The 17,234-nt window shown below is 42.4% G+C and overlaps 1 protein-coding gene across 5 annotated transcripts in view; it reads right to left on the bottom strand.

Annotated features, from left to right (window-relative positions):
* The window catches only part of nectin1b (nectin cell adhesion molecule 1b), a 201,650-nt gene that overhangs the window by 15,706 nt on the left and 168,710 nt on the right, over positions 1-17,234 (bottom strand). For 3 of the 5 annotated variants that reach the window (XM_089012996.1, XM_089012993.1, XM_089012994.1), the window contains 2 exons: positions 6,066-6,161; positions 4,403-4,504 (listed from right to left, as the gene is read on the bottom strand). In XM_089012996.1, the coding sequence (XP_088869122.1) occupies positions 4,403-4,504; positions 6,066-6,161 (198 nt within the window). Of the gene's footprint in view, positions 1-4,402; positions 4,505-6,065; positions 6,162-13,643; positions 15,227-17,234 lie in introns of those variants that run through there. The other 2 variants (XM_089012995.1, XM_089012998.1) reach the window with 2 other exon arrangements.

Below are 17,234 nucleotides of genomic sequence, written 5' to 3'. Positions count from 1 at the left end.
GATGTGAAAGCAAATATGAATGAACCGGTCGAAAGACCATGTGGCGTTGACATAAAATCATGAAAAGTGGAAAAACAAAATGCCATTCAGATTATGACAATGGCTGAAATGGGCCAGGGGTGAATGATTGGCACTTGAAATTGTGGCAGGTGTGAGCCGATGATCTGTCATCATAAATTTGAGTTGTTAATTCAAAAAGCCCCTCTGACCCTTGTGAGGAAAAGCGGATTCGAAAATGGATGGACGAATTCTACAGACAACCACATCACAGTTGTAAGTGGGTGTGCAGTTGAGCAACGAAATGATCTCAGTTGTTATTACCACTTTTGTAAAGATTATTTATATATTCTATCAATTGGCTTTTACAAAATTAGCTGTTATTCTTATTCTTAAAGGACAACGGAACAATTTTTTTGTTTCCTAACTGATATCAGAAAAACGTTTCATCGCATCTAAAATACCCAAAACACTCTGGGTGATATTTTTAGTCAAATGCAAAACGCCAATAAAAATGACTTAAAGCAGGGGTGTCAAACTCATTTCTCATCATGGGCCACATATGGCCTAGGGAGATGTCAAGTGGGCCGGACCATTAAAATGATACCATACTCTGCTAAAAATAACAAAAATATCATGTCTTTCCTTTGTTTTGGTGTAAAGAAGCACAAGAACATTAGGAAAATATTGACATTTAGTGAATTATCCTTTTACAAAACATTTCATGAAACACCATATTTCCTTAGACAAATGTGCAATTTACTTTTATCATTCACAAATATGCATTGCAACTGATCCCACTGATTGTACAAAGACACAACACTTTAATTGATACTGAAAGATATAGTAATGCACTTTAAGATTAAATGAGACTTTTAAAGAAAGGGATTTTTAAACCATTTACACACACGCATGTAAAATCTAAATGTAATCCCTGCGTACACCTTACAAACTAAGGAGAGTGGTTTTAAATGCGTAATGAAGAAAGTGTTCGCCTGTCCTGTACACTATAAACTTCATACATGAAACATACATACACATTCAATACATACTGAAAATGTATGGAGTTGTGCGAACAGTAGAATTCCATCACACAATTTTTGTTTTGAAGCTGCCGACTAACATGAAAGTGCACATTTTTTAAATCACCGCAGTAAGGATTCATCTTCACCAAGCTGTATTCTTTCAATGCAAACAGTTTCTAAGGCAGCATTTTAAAGGTGTTAGTCTAGTCTGGACTTGTATTTGTTCCTGAAACGTGGCATCTTTTGGCCTGTACAAGTGCATCAACACCAGGTGTCATGTCCTGACTAGCTGTCACTTTCAGAATGTCATTTAAGTGCTTGTTTGTGAGACTTGAACGCATTTTTGTTTTATTGATATTCATCACTGAGAAAATTTGTTCACAAAGGTAGGTTGTCCTAAACATGCACAAAATTTTAGCAGCCAGGCCTGTTAATTTCGGGTACCCTGGTAGTAGATACTGCTGAAATCTGTCCAGACCTACAGAGGCAAATTTGCCCTTCAAATCTGCATCACACTGCAAATCAATTATCTCTTGCTGAATTTCAACCGGCAGATCAGAAGCTTTAACTTTGAAAGGTGAGCGAAAAACTGAAAATTCTGTCTCAAGTTCACCAAATACCTGAAAATGTTTCTCAAACTTTCGGCTTCGATGCTAATGCTATTTCGCTAGCAATTAGGGAGCTGGCTTTTACCACTGCTTCACTGACTTCTCGGCTCCGGATGAAAGTTGACTGCTGTTTCCTCAGACCCGCCAGCAATTAGTTAATCTTTACTCTTCTCAGTTTTCACTGTGATGAGTCTCGTAGTGGCGTCGAATATTATATTCCTTCAATACCGAAACTTGTTGCAAACACACCAAGCACAGAGGTTTTCCGTGCATCTCTGTAAATAAATAGGACGCGGTCAATTTTTATTTGAAAATTCTACACTCCCTATCTACTTTTCTCCGTTTGGATAACAACATTTTGACTAATGAGGGTGTAGCGGAGAGGTAGAGATCAAGGTATTAACAATGTCGTAACAAGCAGCAGATGGCGCATTGATACCGTCTGCTGTTTTCAGTCCGTCTCAGTGATGCGGTTTGTCTTCTACTCTGATGGAAAGAGTGCGCCCCTTAGCGGACAATCCATGAATTGCAGCGAATTAAAAGTATTAATTCCATGTCTTTTATGCATTTTTGTCCACTTTCAAATTACCCTGCGGGCCTGGTCAAACCCCCTTGGGGGCCGGTTCCGGCCCGCGGGCCATATGTTTGACACCTCTGATTTAAAGTGTGCTAAAACTGCAAAAAATTGAGTTGCGAATTGGGAATTTTCAGAAAGTCCCGCCCCCTTGTTCGTGACATCACGCCAAGAGGACTTGCCTTGCTCGAGAATCAAAACAATGGCTTCAGATTCGGAGAATATGCTTTCTTGTTACTCATCCAGTTATGAATATGATTCAAATAGTTCTGAAGAGGAAAGCATAAATGTTTGTAATCGATTAAAGGAGTCCTCCCATATCAATTCGAGCCGTCAATGATAGCAATGTAGCACCCAGAAGATGCAGAAGATGGCACCCAAGCGCCATTGGAAATGGGCTGATTTGTCTGCTAGGAATTTGTGTCAATATCAAATAGTTGTCTTGGTGCAACACACAACGATTCACCATCGCGTTATTTATGTGTGTTCCTTCTAATTTTGCCATTAACACGGATCAACACGAAGTTTTCAGACCAAACAAAGTACCGCAAAATGCATTGTGTGTCGCTTTCTTCGTCAGGGGCGTTCCCTCTGTGAGGTCACGTCAGGAATCGTCACCAACTCAAAAACAAGACTTCCTGAATATTCAGTCTTCTTCTTTTCCTTTCGGCTTTTCCCCTCAGGGGTCGCCACAGCGAATCAATTCCTGAATATTCAGTGCGAGTCTTAAAACGTAGAATATAGCTATATGCGGTGGAATCTTTGTAAAATACGCTGAGTAGAAGTCATTTGAAGTGATTTTACAAATTATGGACTTGTCCGGGGCGTCATTGTCCTTTCAGGTACACTGGTTTGGAATGATTTACTGTGGTGTCATTTGTCTGATTTATTTATTTTTTTCGATCCAGTTAGCAAGGACAGTGTTATTGGAAACGTTAGCTAGCTACGGATATAGATTGAGATCCAAACAGATAGCTAGATATGTATTTAATCTCTACACTCTTTTTCTGGCTTCAATCCAAACCAAATACTACCATCATTTAAACTAAATTAAGCTAAAAATAAACAGAGTGATTGAAAGGCCAGCACTGGCAGGTTAGCTTCCAGCGTTAGCATGAACGTCACCTGCCAAATACCCTTCACAGAAGGTCGGTGTTGTGCACGAGGCAGCGGGGAATCGCATTGAAAAAGCGTCTTTGAACTCAGCCATTGTCAGGTAGCTCAAGCAAACATTTATATAAAGCCAGCGAGAGACACACATGCGCGCGCACACACACACACACACACACACACACACACACACACACACACACACACACACACACACACACACACACACACACACACACACACAAATATAAGCACACAATTCACGCTCATTGTTTATATGCCCCAAAAGACTTTGTGTAACTCAAACCGGGGACTTCAGCCAAAGCAAACTCAAGCTTCGAGTGGGTAGGTGGGTGTGTTGGGGGCACTGGAGGGTCCCCTGAGGTGGGGAGTGCCTGATGAAACAAGGCAGCTATTTCATGGTCAACACGCAGAGGCATGATGCTACACTTATCTTCCGGCACCAGCTACGCAAACGTCAAGTCATTACGGGCGGATTAGTGGGAAGTGGGGAAGAGGTGAGGCGCTGTGCAAAGCGAGCCGGGGTCAGGCGTGTGGTTCCGCCTATGGCAACAGAGGAAGTTAGGGGATGTGCAGTTAAGATAGAAGGCAGAGGTTATCAAGCCAGGCTCCGTATGTTGTGGTCCTGCACTTTTCTAGCCGGTCAATTTGAGAAACCCTTATTTCGAGAGGTCATATTTTAGGATTTTGATTTGAACAACTCCCATCAAATCCAAGACATAAGTTTGAACACTTTGAGGGAGTGTCATAGTGTGCAGACGAATATTGGTGATCATACTATTAATTGCCAGCGTACAGCTGGCAATTAATAGTATGACACACGTTCTCGAAATCCATGGACACCCGGATAGGCGGCGCCGATGTAAACGGTGAGTGTACGTGCTTCAGCCAGCAGACTGGTTGCAAAGCCTTCCTTTCGCCTTTTACCACTGGGAGCGGAGGTCATCGCACACCGAGCCCCGTTTGTTGTAAATCAATTCTCCCTTGCTCGGCTTCTCGGTGGAAATTATGCCTGGCCGAAGGCGGTGGGGGGAGAGGACGCGCCCTTGATGGAGGCGAACACTCACCGGCTTATCGGTGAAGGGGGTCGACTCAGAGGGCGCCATGTCGTAATAAGGCGGCTGGAGGGGAAGCTTCTGCATCTCCTCGTCTTTGTCCAGGTGGACCACCTGCAGATGAATAGGAAGCGTGAAGCAGGGATATTTTTTAAACAAATTGTGCAGTGTGGATAATTGAATGCATCAAGTATGAAACCTCTTTGTCGCATTGAACTAGTCGAATCGCTTCATTGTATGAGAAACTGAATTAGGAAGAAAAAAACCCTACCATGAGCGTGAATTGTAAAATATGAATTCATTTTGAAGGCCTCCTTTCAAAAGTCTAATCACGATCAAATGGCATTCATTTTATCAAAACAATAATTGTGCTCGGTCTTCCTCACACAAACAGTGCACCAAAATGTTATACCCCCCTTGCACCTCCAATGAATGGGTTTTTTTAAAACATTTTCCATATGTAAGGCGCACTAGACTGCACCTTCAATGAATGAAAATTTTTTTCCAGATGATATATGAATACAATAAAATAAAATAAAAAATCCAAAAATCCAAATATAAGGGATACATACATATATATATAATACTAATCAATCAATTAATTACTTAAATTCATTCATTGTTTTTTATGTTTTTTTACATGGTTTCCTTTAAAAGTTAACTTTGGCCGCCAATGTCCTCCTGAGGAGAATCAGAGTACATGTATTCAAGGCTCTGACTTTTTTCACTCTCGGTCGGTTTTATTTTACTTGTTTGTATTTTTTGGAGGAGAAAATCTGAACTTTGACAAGGAATTGTTTGCTTGACAGTGGTTTCAACTTTCGCCGCTTGGCTGAACTTGGGATCTGCATCAAGTTAATGGCTGGTGTGTGGCAAAGAGGCATGATGCAAACGATGGAAATACCTAAGCGCAGATGCTGAAACAAGTGTTGGGCTTCCAGAGCGAGAAATTCAACACGCAGGGAGCCCCACCCCCACCTCACCTTATCAATGACAACATTACCATCTGGCCTGGTGAGTGACAGTTGCGTCAGCTAACATTAGCTTGTTGTGGGCTGTTGTTAACGAGCTAACCGTTGGGTACTCTATGTTTTGAGGGTATCATTTTGAGTGCCACTGAATCCGATGTATGACTTTGCAGCTTGTGGCAGTGGTATGCTATATGAGCTTAGCTAACACCTAGATGTTAGCTGTTGTAGATGTGGGGTTGTCTAAGCTAATCAGAATCAGATCAGAATCAGAATCATCTTTATTGCCAAGTATGTAGAACACACAAGGAATTTGTTTCCGGTAGAACACGCTGCACTAGTATCGTCGTCAAAAAAAAAACTGCTAAGTGGCACTATACAGTTCCATTTTGGCTACTGTTGAAAGAGTTCAAAGAGTTCAAAGAGTTAATGGCTTGGGGGAAGAAGCTGTTTAAATGTCTGCTGGATTTGGTGCGCATAATTGTGCTTTGCAGTAAATATTCATTGTTTTTTTTTTGGTATGAACTCCTTCAGGGACAGCGGTAGATAGCTTATGTTGTCCGAACGGGTTAAATGATCCCAAATTTTAGTTATTATCTAGTTCTTTACAGAATCCACATCAACTTGTTTAGTTGGAAAATGAACGGCTAGATAGTATTCACACGAAAGGCTTTTCGAAATGAAATGAGGAAAAGTAGCGGCCTCACCTGGATATCGTCGGATGTCAAGTGTCCCTTCATGTCACTGTTTTTCTTCTTCGGAGGCGGCGGGGCGGGTTTGTGAGCTGGCGGGAGGTCGGTCCTGTTGAGAGGGATACAGAGAGCGCAAAGACAACGTGACACTCAGGCACTGTCAGCGCCAGGCCTCCCGTCACGTCCCCCTCACCTTCGACAGCACTCTGTAATGAGAAGGCCTGCCTGCACTTGCCTTTTTTTGCACTCTTTCTTGGGCTTTTGATAGTTCTGGACTTGGCGGCTGCGTGACGGCGGCGGCCGTGTGCCCTGCCCTTTCAAAGGCTGCAGACAGACACTGTGCTAACGAGAGTAGGCTGTAATTGGACACTCAGGTGAGGGGGGATTGAATGTGGGGTAGGGGTAAGAGGGGGGATATAAGGAGGGGCAGGGAGAAGCGCACGTGTGAGTCATGTGCTGGGGGTCGGTCGAGACTTCATGCCGACCGACCCGTCACGCTTGCTTGACATGTCATCATCGACCTTAAGGCTGCCTTGAACATATGCAGGTCAACACACTAACCACTAGAACTCACTGGGGACTGCTTGTTTTTTTAATAAAACTTCTTTCAGACTGAATTTCAAAAAAAGGAATATCTTACAATGTGTTGCTGCTTTAAAGTAGAGTCATGGCAGATACAAAGGGGTTAACTTGGTTTCCGAAAGATCACCGTGGCCTGGATCAATACCGGAGACTTCATCCCGCCAGTGGCCGGTGGATTGCAGACGTTTTCTGTCAAACCACACTTGGACCAAAGACTTTAGCTCAGTCCAGATCCGTTCTCCCTGGTCTGGGAAAACCCCGTAGCGGCCCCATATCATTGTAAGCTAGCTCTTTAGTCCACCGTGGCACAATGCTAACCCTCGGCCAGTTATATAACTCACGCTTGAGTCTCCTCTGAAGTCATGGTTGCATGAAGCGGTTTAGTTCAGTCCATCAAGGTTTGGGTAACTCCTGTTCGGACTCGCTGTTGCCATTCGCCCATACATACCAAGGTTGAAAATTCAAGTGTTGACGTAGCCCGAGATCATTGTTCCACAACTCCCTTGCCACCATAACAAATCAGAGTCACACATGTCACATCCCGACACAACATTAAGAGCCATCTCGGAGAGGACACGCCTGGTATCCGCCATCCGTCGCCTCTCATTCGTCATTCGTGCTGGTTCACATCCTGATTAAATAACATGACCTTTTCTGGCAAGGCCAAACCGGCGTTTTAATGCGTAGAAAATGCGTGCATGAGTGCACCACTTAACTCTTTCTTCCACGCTCATTATTTCCGCTCTGACAGCCCCTCCTCCCGTGGCACGACAGCAAACGATTGTCATGCTATGTTCTTAGACTTGCATTAAAACAAGACACATTTGTTTTTCACACGTATCCTAAAACAAATAATCTTGAACTTTTAGTATCCCATCACAGGACACTTGAGTCCGCCTTTATGTGTTTCACCCCCTGGTGGCTGTTTGATTTCCACCACTGAATGGAGGTCACCAATGTACGGGGGAATCCTGGAAGGACTTCATACGATTCCAGCGCTAGCCTGTCGAGACTAACAATGCGTGGAATTGGCCACACCTCCGCATGGTGCATGCGGCATCATCGGCACCCCCTCGAAAAAGTGACAACAAGCCACTGCTATTGCAGTATTTGGTGGGGGCGGCGGGTGGGGATCAATTTGTCTTGGGGGCGACCGACTCGCAGAGGTGAGGCGGCGGGCTCATTAGACAGCACTTGCAATCTGGCTCATTTGATGCAAACACCGACACAAAGGTGTTGTCAAATGCCTCGAAAGAAAAAAAAAATCTCATTTCAAGCCACCGTCGGGCGCGGCATGACATCAAACCACAGCGAGAGAAAAATAGGAGCTGCCGAATGCCCCCCCGCTATGACCTACATGTCGTTTCTTTTCAATAACATCAGCCAACGTTTGACACTTTTTAACATCCACCTCCACGGTGGGATGAATCGCTGGGGTTACACACATTTTTTTGTGTGGCAAAATCTCTTCTTCAAACCTGCGGGGTCCTCTCGTGATGACATTTCATTGGCAGTGGCGGCTCGGAGGGGGCCATCATATTTCACGGCGAGCGCACGCGCGCACACACGTAGACAACCAGCCCAGGCATCCTTTTTTCTTCCCATTGCAACCTTTTCTTTCTCCCCGGCCGCCATCATCGAATGTCAAAATTGGGAGAATGCAGTCAAAGCTAGCATCGGATGAGATGAAAGACTGTGTGTGTGTGTGTGTGTGTGTGTGTGTGTGTGTGTGTGTGTGTGTGTGCGTGTGTGTGTGTGTGTGAGAGTGTGTGTGTGTGTGTGTGTGTGCGTGGGTGTGTGTGTGCGTGTGTGTGTGTGCGTGTGTGTGTGTGTGCGAGAGTGTGTGTGTGTGTGTGCGTGGGTGTGCGCGTGCGTGTGTGTGTGTGTGTGTTTGTGTGTGTATGTACAAGTGTATGTAGTTCATCAGCACAAAGGAAGTGAGATGGTAAGGTGAGTTGACAGTTTGAAAAAAATAAAAGTGACATTTATTTAATGAATCACCCTCCTTTCCTCAAAATTTGATACATTGTTTTTTTCAAGTACTTGATATGTGCTTGAATTGGATATTATTCAAGTGTGCAAGTGCGGCAAGGGTATAAGTGTTTAGCATATTCGCTGCACTGTCTCGAGATTTGTGTTTTTTTTTGTTATCATAACCCGTTCTTGAAAATTAAGATATGGACAAAGGCAAATGCGGCCGCCTCGTGGAAGGGAAAAACATTGCCAGAGGTTTGACCAGCGCTTGATCGGCATCCCCCGCAAAACAAAACCCGAATACATTCGGGAATGGCGCTCCACATCATTCTTTTAAATTCACAGATAAATTCAGGAATTGCAGTGAATGACTTAAAAATGTACACCTGCTGGATTTTACATGTCAACTGTATTGCGGGCAACATATAAAATATTATTTTGCCGTGTTAGTGTAGTGTAGTGGGCTAGCGTGCGTGAATATGCTCAATATTTTGTCCGCAAAACCATTTTGGCAAAATATGTCTCATGATACAATTCTGAACAAAATAAAAAGTGAATCCGTAGCTTTATATTTCACTGTCAAAGCGCACACCTGTCATGATCTGGTTAGCGACCAACGGGTGGCGCTGTCGGCCCCGCCCGCACCTGCACAGGTACTGGTCATCTCGATCAGTGGCAGACAGCCACGTTCTGATTGCTGACCAATGGGTAGCGCTGCCGGCCCTGCCTGCAGCCGCGCAGGTGCTAGTCGCAGTCAAAAGGACTCCCGGCACGACCATTCGGTGTCGGGTCATTGTAGCATTGTGTATGCATTGTATGCTGTGCATGTGTTTGTTTCACCTTGGCGGACTTTTACTCTTGGTTTTCTTTTGATACTTTGTATTTTTTCTGTTCAGATGATTTTGATGTTTTAAGTTTTGTTCCTGCTGACTTTATTTTAATCCAATTTGTCAAACCCAACCTCCTGCTCCCTCCTGCCTGATTTTTGGGATCCACAACCGCCATCACCACCTTGCAAACCGTGGCAGCACCGGGATGTTGTAAAATCTCTTAATATGTACGCCAGATATTCCAAAACGTGCAGCCACGGCGAGACGTGTATTTGGGGCGCTCTCAGGGTGGAACAGCTGACGTCCGCTAACACGCCTGACGCGTTTGCTGACGACGTGGGCCTGTTTGGGTAAAACTGCGCAAAAAAAAGGACTGGGAACAAACTCACAGGAGAGTATAATAACCGATGTCGTCGGATTAAAAAGTCATCAGTTTCAATTTGTATGCCTCGGCGCCACCAAAGGCTTCAAAGCAGCAGCTGTTGGCGTCGCTCAGGGGAGCGCTTGCCTCACAGCTGCCTAAAGGACGTCCCAACCCAGGAAGTTGGGGTACGGTAGGAGTCAATACATCCTTTGACATGGTGTATACAAGCTGGCATTTGGCGAATTCACAATGATGTTGATTTCTTTCTTTTAACAGACACCGGCGGGGGAATCGGCGGTGACTAAAATCTACACATTTAATCAATCAAACCTTTACAGAAACACATAAAATACCTTCAATGAATGGTGTATTTTCCAACTTTTTTTCATATTTATGGCGTACTGGATTATACATCGCAACTTCAATGAATGACGTGTTTAAACGAGTTTTCCATATATAAAGCACACTATATTTCAAAGGTGGGTTCAGTAGAGGCTAGGGTTACATTATGTCTCCATTCGACGGTGTTGTGATAAAGGGAATGTCTATAAAACAGTCAGATAATTTCATGCTGAATATTCCAGGGTTTTATCAGAATTTATCACAATATAATAATAAATATTATTTTCAGTGATTACCAATATTCCTTTTTTAAAACTTCGGGGGTTTTCATGGAATATTCTGGCCTTAAACTTGTAAGAAATAAACACACTTATTTTGTAATACACTCCTTCTTTCTTTCCTTTGGGCTTCAGGGGTCACCACAGGGAATCAGTGTCCTCCATCTTCAGAGGTTTGATTTGCATGTTTGTTTTGGCCACGCTTTTACGTTGGATGCCCTTCCTGATGCAAACCTCTGAATTTATCTGGGTTTGGGACTGCCATAATAAACCACTGGCTTGTGTCCCCTTGTGACTACAGACTAAATAAAAAAACAAGAAAATAACGGCAGATTTTCCATTTCAAAGCGTTGTGCCAAAAACTGAAAATGGGCGGCAAAATCGAGAACAAATAATTTTAAGAGATTATCGAAATGAGATGGCATTTTATGCAGCAGGCACCACGCACTACTTCTACGTGGGGATTGAATGGAGTCGGTGGCTGCTGACACTAATGTTGTGGCTCAATATTACTTCAGATATAAGGTGCAGGGTCATCTTTTGAAGAAAAGCTTTTGGGTATGTCTTATACACCGGAAAATACGGTACTTTGTTTCGGTGGACTTTTCAGTAAGTTAGGGTGTATAAGACACCCCAAAAATCCTTGATTTTCTTCCAAAAATGCCTTATATTCGAAGTCATATTGAGCCAAGACAGGTCTGGCAACTACTGCCAGCAGTTACCGACTCCATTTCCCCCTGTATAAGAAGTAGTGCGTAACCACAGCCTCTACTGTAGCGCCTTATAATGTCGTGTGCCTAATATTTGGAAACCTTTTATATATGTATGTATTATATTTGGAAAACATTTTTCATTCATTGAAGGTGCGCCTTATACATGGAAAAAAGTATTAAAATCCACCATTCATCAGGGGTGTGCCTTACACATCAGAAAATACAGTGAAGTTAGGATGTCGTGTCCGTAGGCTTTCGAGGATGTTTTACAATAGGGTTGCGGTCAAGGGATGACAGTGGCTTTGCTGTCAGCCTTTGTGCCTGCATCCCCATCGCATTCAAAGTATAAATACCGGATTGCTGCCTTAACGTGTTTATCGGTTTGAAATAAGTAGGAATTTTATGTTGCCAAAGGACTCTTTGTAATTTTTCAGAAACTCCTGCAATGTACGGTACTGATACTCCTCTCCTTTTAGAATCTTGAGAATTATTGGTTTCGTTCGCTATTCTTTCTTTCTGACATTTGTTGAATGACCACTGAGGGTACCCACAGTTAGTGAGTGCTCTCCTGATATGTTTTGACTCCTTTTCTCTACCTTCAGTGCTGGTTGGTATTAGTTTAGCCCTATGCTGGAGGGTTCTGATAACTCCTAGTTTATGTTGTAAAGGGTGGTTAGAGTCAAAAAGTAAGTATTGGTCAGTGTGCGTAGCCTTCCTAAAGACTTCTGTTTTTAGCGCTCTGTCCTCTTTTATAATTACTTTACAATCCAAGAAGGCTAGTTGGTTCTCTTGAATGTCCTCACGAGTAAATTTAATGTTGAAGTCTACAGAGTTGAGATGATCTGTGAAGGATTGAATTTCTTGTTTCTTAATTATGACAAAAGTATCGTCCACATATCTAAACCAGTGTCTAGGTTTTGTCCCTGGGAAGGATGTGAGGGCCTGTTTCTCCATCTCTTCCATGTAAAGATTAGCCACTATGGGTGAAACTGGTGAGCCCATAGCACAACCATGGATTTGTTTATAAAATTTTTCCCGAAATTGAAAATACGTAGTATTAAGGCAGATTTCTAATAATTGGCAGATGTGATCCGGTTTCAGTTTGGTTCTTTCATGCAGAGAAACATCCGCCAGCAGCCTCGTCCTCACCACTGAGACTGCTGCTGGGGTTGGGACAGATGTAAAGAGAGAAGTCACATCGTATGATGCCAAAGTTTCCTCAGGTTCCAATATGAGGTCTTTGATCCTCTCTACAAACCCTGTGGTGTTCTCTACGTGGTATTCTGTGTTACCAACCAACGGAGCTAAAATAGTTTTTAAATATTTGGCTACATTGTATGTAGAGGAGTCAATGCTACAAACTTTTTCTTTTGTATCATGGTTGGTTCGAAGCTCCGCATATTTTCAAAGCATTGTTTTGACATGTTCATGGGTCAGGGGCACTACCATCCAAGTCCTTCCCATCATGCTAACTGAAAAACATTTCGTTTGATCGGATAAGTGACGGTTCTTCATTTTGGGTTGTCATGCATATAGCTACACCTATAATTTGGGAATAGATGCTTTTATTGAATAAATATAATGTTGCCAACACATGTGCATATCTCATTACTTTAACTCATTCACTGCCAGATTATGTGCAAACATTTGTCCACTCCAATGCAAAGGTTTTTGTCATTGTCACCTAATTGTCTTTCATCATACAGATAAATGCTCCGTTTGAAGGTACAGCGGTACCTCTATTTGAAATTAATTGGTTCTGGTAAATATTTAGGAACTAGAAAAGGTAAGTTGTTAAGAAATTAATTTATTCACTGTCAGACGTGCAAAATTGTGTCCAATCCAGGGTTTTTGTCATTGTCACTTGAAATCCAGCACCTACAGAATATTGTGTTTTAGGACTACATAAAGATTCAATGCAGCGTAAGAAACCTTATACTCTCTTCTTTCATTAGACAAAAAGAGTTAATCCCTAAATTATATGGGTCTGAAGTTATATGATCTTGAAATGAGGGAGTCTGGGAGTCCAAAATACAATGAAATACATACCTTTTGGTTCATATAGAGCTTTATCAACAGCTGAAGCTGTAACAAAGCGCTAACATGGAAAAAAGGTAAACGCTGACCCCTTGTGGAAAACATTGCCAGAGGTCTTACCAGCGCTTTATTGGCACCCCCGCAAGAAAAACTAAAACCTGAACAAATTCGAGAATAGCGCTTCACGTCACATTTTCAATTCCTGAATAAATTCGGGGATGGCAGTGAATGAGTTAAAAAGAAATATAAGACACATACATGCAGGGATGTCATACTCTATATGGTCTATGACTATGTGATGATCATTTTCAATGACATCGACAAATGGCAGAAACTCATTTTGCAGACTCCGAGGGTTCCAGAGACCCCATTTTGAGAACACCCCCCGCCCCCCCAAAAAAAAATACAATTACAAAGGAATCATATTGTAATAATAACGTTGCATACTTTTGGCATACCGCTCTTTCAGATGTCAAATATTCGGCACATCCTGGCGGCCACTTCTGCAAAACGTTAATCAAGCCAACTTGTCTGCGTGCGTCGTGTTTGTGTTGTCGTAGTCGCTTGACATTCGCCAAGTTTTGTACCCCAGCTGCTCCGTGATGCAGTAATGAAGCGCGCCGGGCTTTCGAAAGTGGATGACACTAATGGAAAATGATAAGAGCCACGCCCGTGGCCGGGAAGACACGGCATGGGTGAGGGGGGGTTGAAAGTGTGAGCTCCGTCCAGGTTTGCACTCATGCGTCCACCTTGAGGACCTTCCGCCCACCACGCTCGGCTGGACACCATAAACTCAGGGCGGCTTAAGGGGAGATTTAAGGGGGATAGCGAGGGGAAAACATTGCTAATCCCTCCCACGAACTGAGAGGAGTAATCCGTGGTGAGAGATTTACGGGCAAGGACCTACAATACACTAACAAAGAGGTGGCAGTCTCCCTTGACCATCGTTTGATGAGACGCGGGAGCCATTTTTAGCCAATCAAGGCTAAACCTGTCGGGATCACGATGCCGAGACAACGCTGGACTTGACCCTCGCTGCTTTCATTGATTTCTGTTGATCGGAATTTTATTTGGCAATTTAAATGCTAATGATACTTTTAATTGGGCACGGGCGATGAAAGCGTCGTGACCATCTTCAGGAGCCAATTATCTTTTCTGCCTTCGTCTCGTGAATGGCTATGAGGAAAAGAAAAAAATAATAATAAAAATAATGCAACAAATGTCTTTTGTTGGTAGAGAACTTTATCCCCCAAAAATAATTCTGGTTGTGGCATAGAACACGTAAAACACAGCCGGACCGCAGACAATTACACATGAACCGATACGAAAACACAACGACATAAACAGCATTTCACATTCAAGCAGCAAATTTGGGAGGTGTGAACAACAGTGACACTTTGCTAGAAAGCTTCAAGCCACTGGGGGCCAACATCGCAAGATCAGACCACACATGACTTGTGTGCACGTCGACACCAGGTGTGACCATCTCCTTAAAAGCACTTTTGCATTATTCACCATCAACTTTTTTTTTTTTTTAATCTTCAACATCCTCTGTCCCGCTCAAGTCAAAAGTCCCTCCAGTGCTGGAAATCCGTTGACGACGTCCAGCGTCAACAAGGTTTTTTTTCCCCTGGTGGTTACCGAAGACGGCGGCGTCAAAGTGATTGATCCTGGTGGACGTTTGCGACTGGGTCAATGTCAGGAATGCGAGCGAGCAAATTCATTTGGCAAAGTGGTCGCGCCGACGATGCCCCGCTTACAATTGCGGATGTATTTTCAGGCAAGGGGGTAATAAATCACGCCGGGGAAAGGAAGGGGGTGAACAAGAGCGATGAACACATTCTTCCTAGACTATCGCTTTTGACAAACGCCCGTCTGTTTTGATAATCATTAGCCGCTTGGGCTGCTAAACGGCCTGTGATTTATTAGCCTTGACCGATGGCGAGTCCCGCCGCGTGCCGCTTGGTTGGGGGCAAACACAATCAGCCGCAGTGGATATCGCCGTCGAGGGTTTTACAACGCCCGCCGTCATAAAAATGATTCCAAGCACTGACCTATATTAACAAACGTCACTGTAATATTTGTTCCACAAATGCGACAAATGTTGTCCGAGCGGTCTGCCCACTTCATTTTGTCCCATTTCTCTTAGCTGTGCCGAGTATGTGGTAAGGTTGTAATAATTGTTTCCTGATAAATGTTTTTGCATTTTGTTGGGGCTTTTTAGGGGGTGTATTTAGTTTTATCTCATTCACTGCCAGACGTACAAAAATGTATCATTTTCATTGAAAGTTGCAGGACCCCATAGAATATTGAGTTTTAGAACTACAAAAACATTCAATGCAGCGTAAGAAATTTTAGACTCTCTTCTTTCATCAGAAAAAAATGATTAATTCCGAAGTTATTATAGTCAGTCATTTGAGGTGCAAGTGGGGACAGCTGTACAAAAGGAAAATGCTGCCCCCTCGGTGGAGGGTCTGACCAGTGCTTCATCGGCAACCCCCCACAAGAAAAAACAAAACACGAATAAATTCCGGAATGACGCTGTCATATTTTCAATCCCAAATAAATTTGGGAATAGCAATGAATGAGTTAATTAAAATATACAGCATGTTTATTAGGGTTTGCTTTTTACTGTATATTTCCCGCAACTAAAAGACTTCAATTTTTTTTTTCAAAAGCTGACCATAGGCCTCATTATTCGGGATGCCTTATTTATGGAATAGACTGATAAAGTGAGATTCACGTTTCTTTTTTTATGTTTACAGTTAAACAAGGTTGGTAAAATTGTGAATATGGACATTAACGCGTGAACAACATCAAGTTATTACGCTATTGGTTTCGAGTTATAATTTGAGTTATTACAGTATTGTCACTATGACAAGTGTTACGATATTATGATTGGACTAGCGTTTAATTTACTGTAATAGCATCAAAATATTTTTTACATGTTTACTAAACGTAGAAAATGTTCCACTTCCCTATTTAATATAAATATCACATTAAATTGCTGTTCTTAAAAGATAATATTAGTACTTTAACTCTGACAAAACCATTGTTTATTCATTTTGTGTGTGACTGGAGTTGTCCGAAGTTAAGTGTGGAAAATACAGCATTTAAAAATAAAAAATATTAGCTTTTTAGTTCAGATTAGTTTGAGCCTATATATATATATATATATATATATATATATATATATATATATATATATATATATATATATATATATATATATATATATATATATATATATATATAGTTGTTTATTTATTTAGTTGTTTGTTTGGATATCTAGTTAGCTAACTAGCTAACGAGCTAGCTGTCTAGCGAGCTAGCTATCTAGAGTGCTATCTATCTACTGTCTCAAGCTAGCGAGTAATCTAGCTACTGTATTAATCCATCAATCAATCAATCTATCTACTTGTTTATGTACGTATCTACTTATTTATTTATTTAAACAAATGGGGTATTTGTCAACTGCAAGATTAAAAAGCATAGCGTGGCTGCATGTTCCACAAAAAAATTCCGCGATTCGATTGAGGATGAAATGAGGGCCCCATTGAAATCTTGCTCGCCATTTTAACACCGCAAACTCCCCGTGGAATATGTGGATAACGAGCATCTCCGTTGAGTAATCTTTTTTTTCATTTTCATTTTTAAATGGATGTTTTGGTCATTGATTCTGAACCGCTTCTGATAACAGCACTCGACACAGCTGTTCTATCGCATTCCCGACACTCGATAATTGCATCGCAATTAATCCACGGATGATGTCCCTGCCACTGTGAAAAACCGAGAACCACCAAACGTTCACCGGATTAAACATCTGAACATATTTCATCTTTAAAGACACTGAACAAAGTGGACATTTTAAGGTTTCAATCCATATTCAGACGACGATGCATGCACACTTAAAAACACCACGGACACGACTCTGGTCATGCATGGCCGACGATAATCGTGCATGTCGACTGTTGGTGGGGCGGATTGGCAAAGAAGGGGTTGGTAGGGGGTTGGAGAGGGTTTCAGTACGAGAGACAAAAGGAGAGGAGGTTGCACTACTCTTA

This window comes from Hippocampus bargibanti, linkage group LG14, assembly GCF_051943395.1.
Source record: "Hippocampus bargibanti isolate YZ-2025 linkage group LG14, ASM5194339v1, whole genome shotgun sequence".
Taxonomy (NCBI): domain Eukaryota; kingdom Metazoa; phylum Chordata; class Actinopteri; order Syngnathiformes; family Syngnathidae; genus Hippocampus; species Hippocampus bargibanti.
Note: the sequence above shows the minus strand (reverse complement) of the source record. Positions and strands in the feature narration are given on the sequence as shown.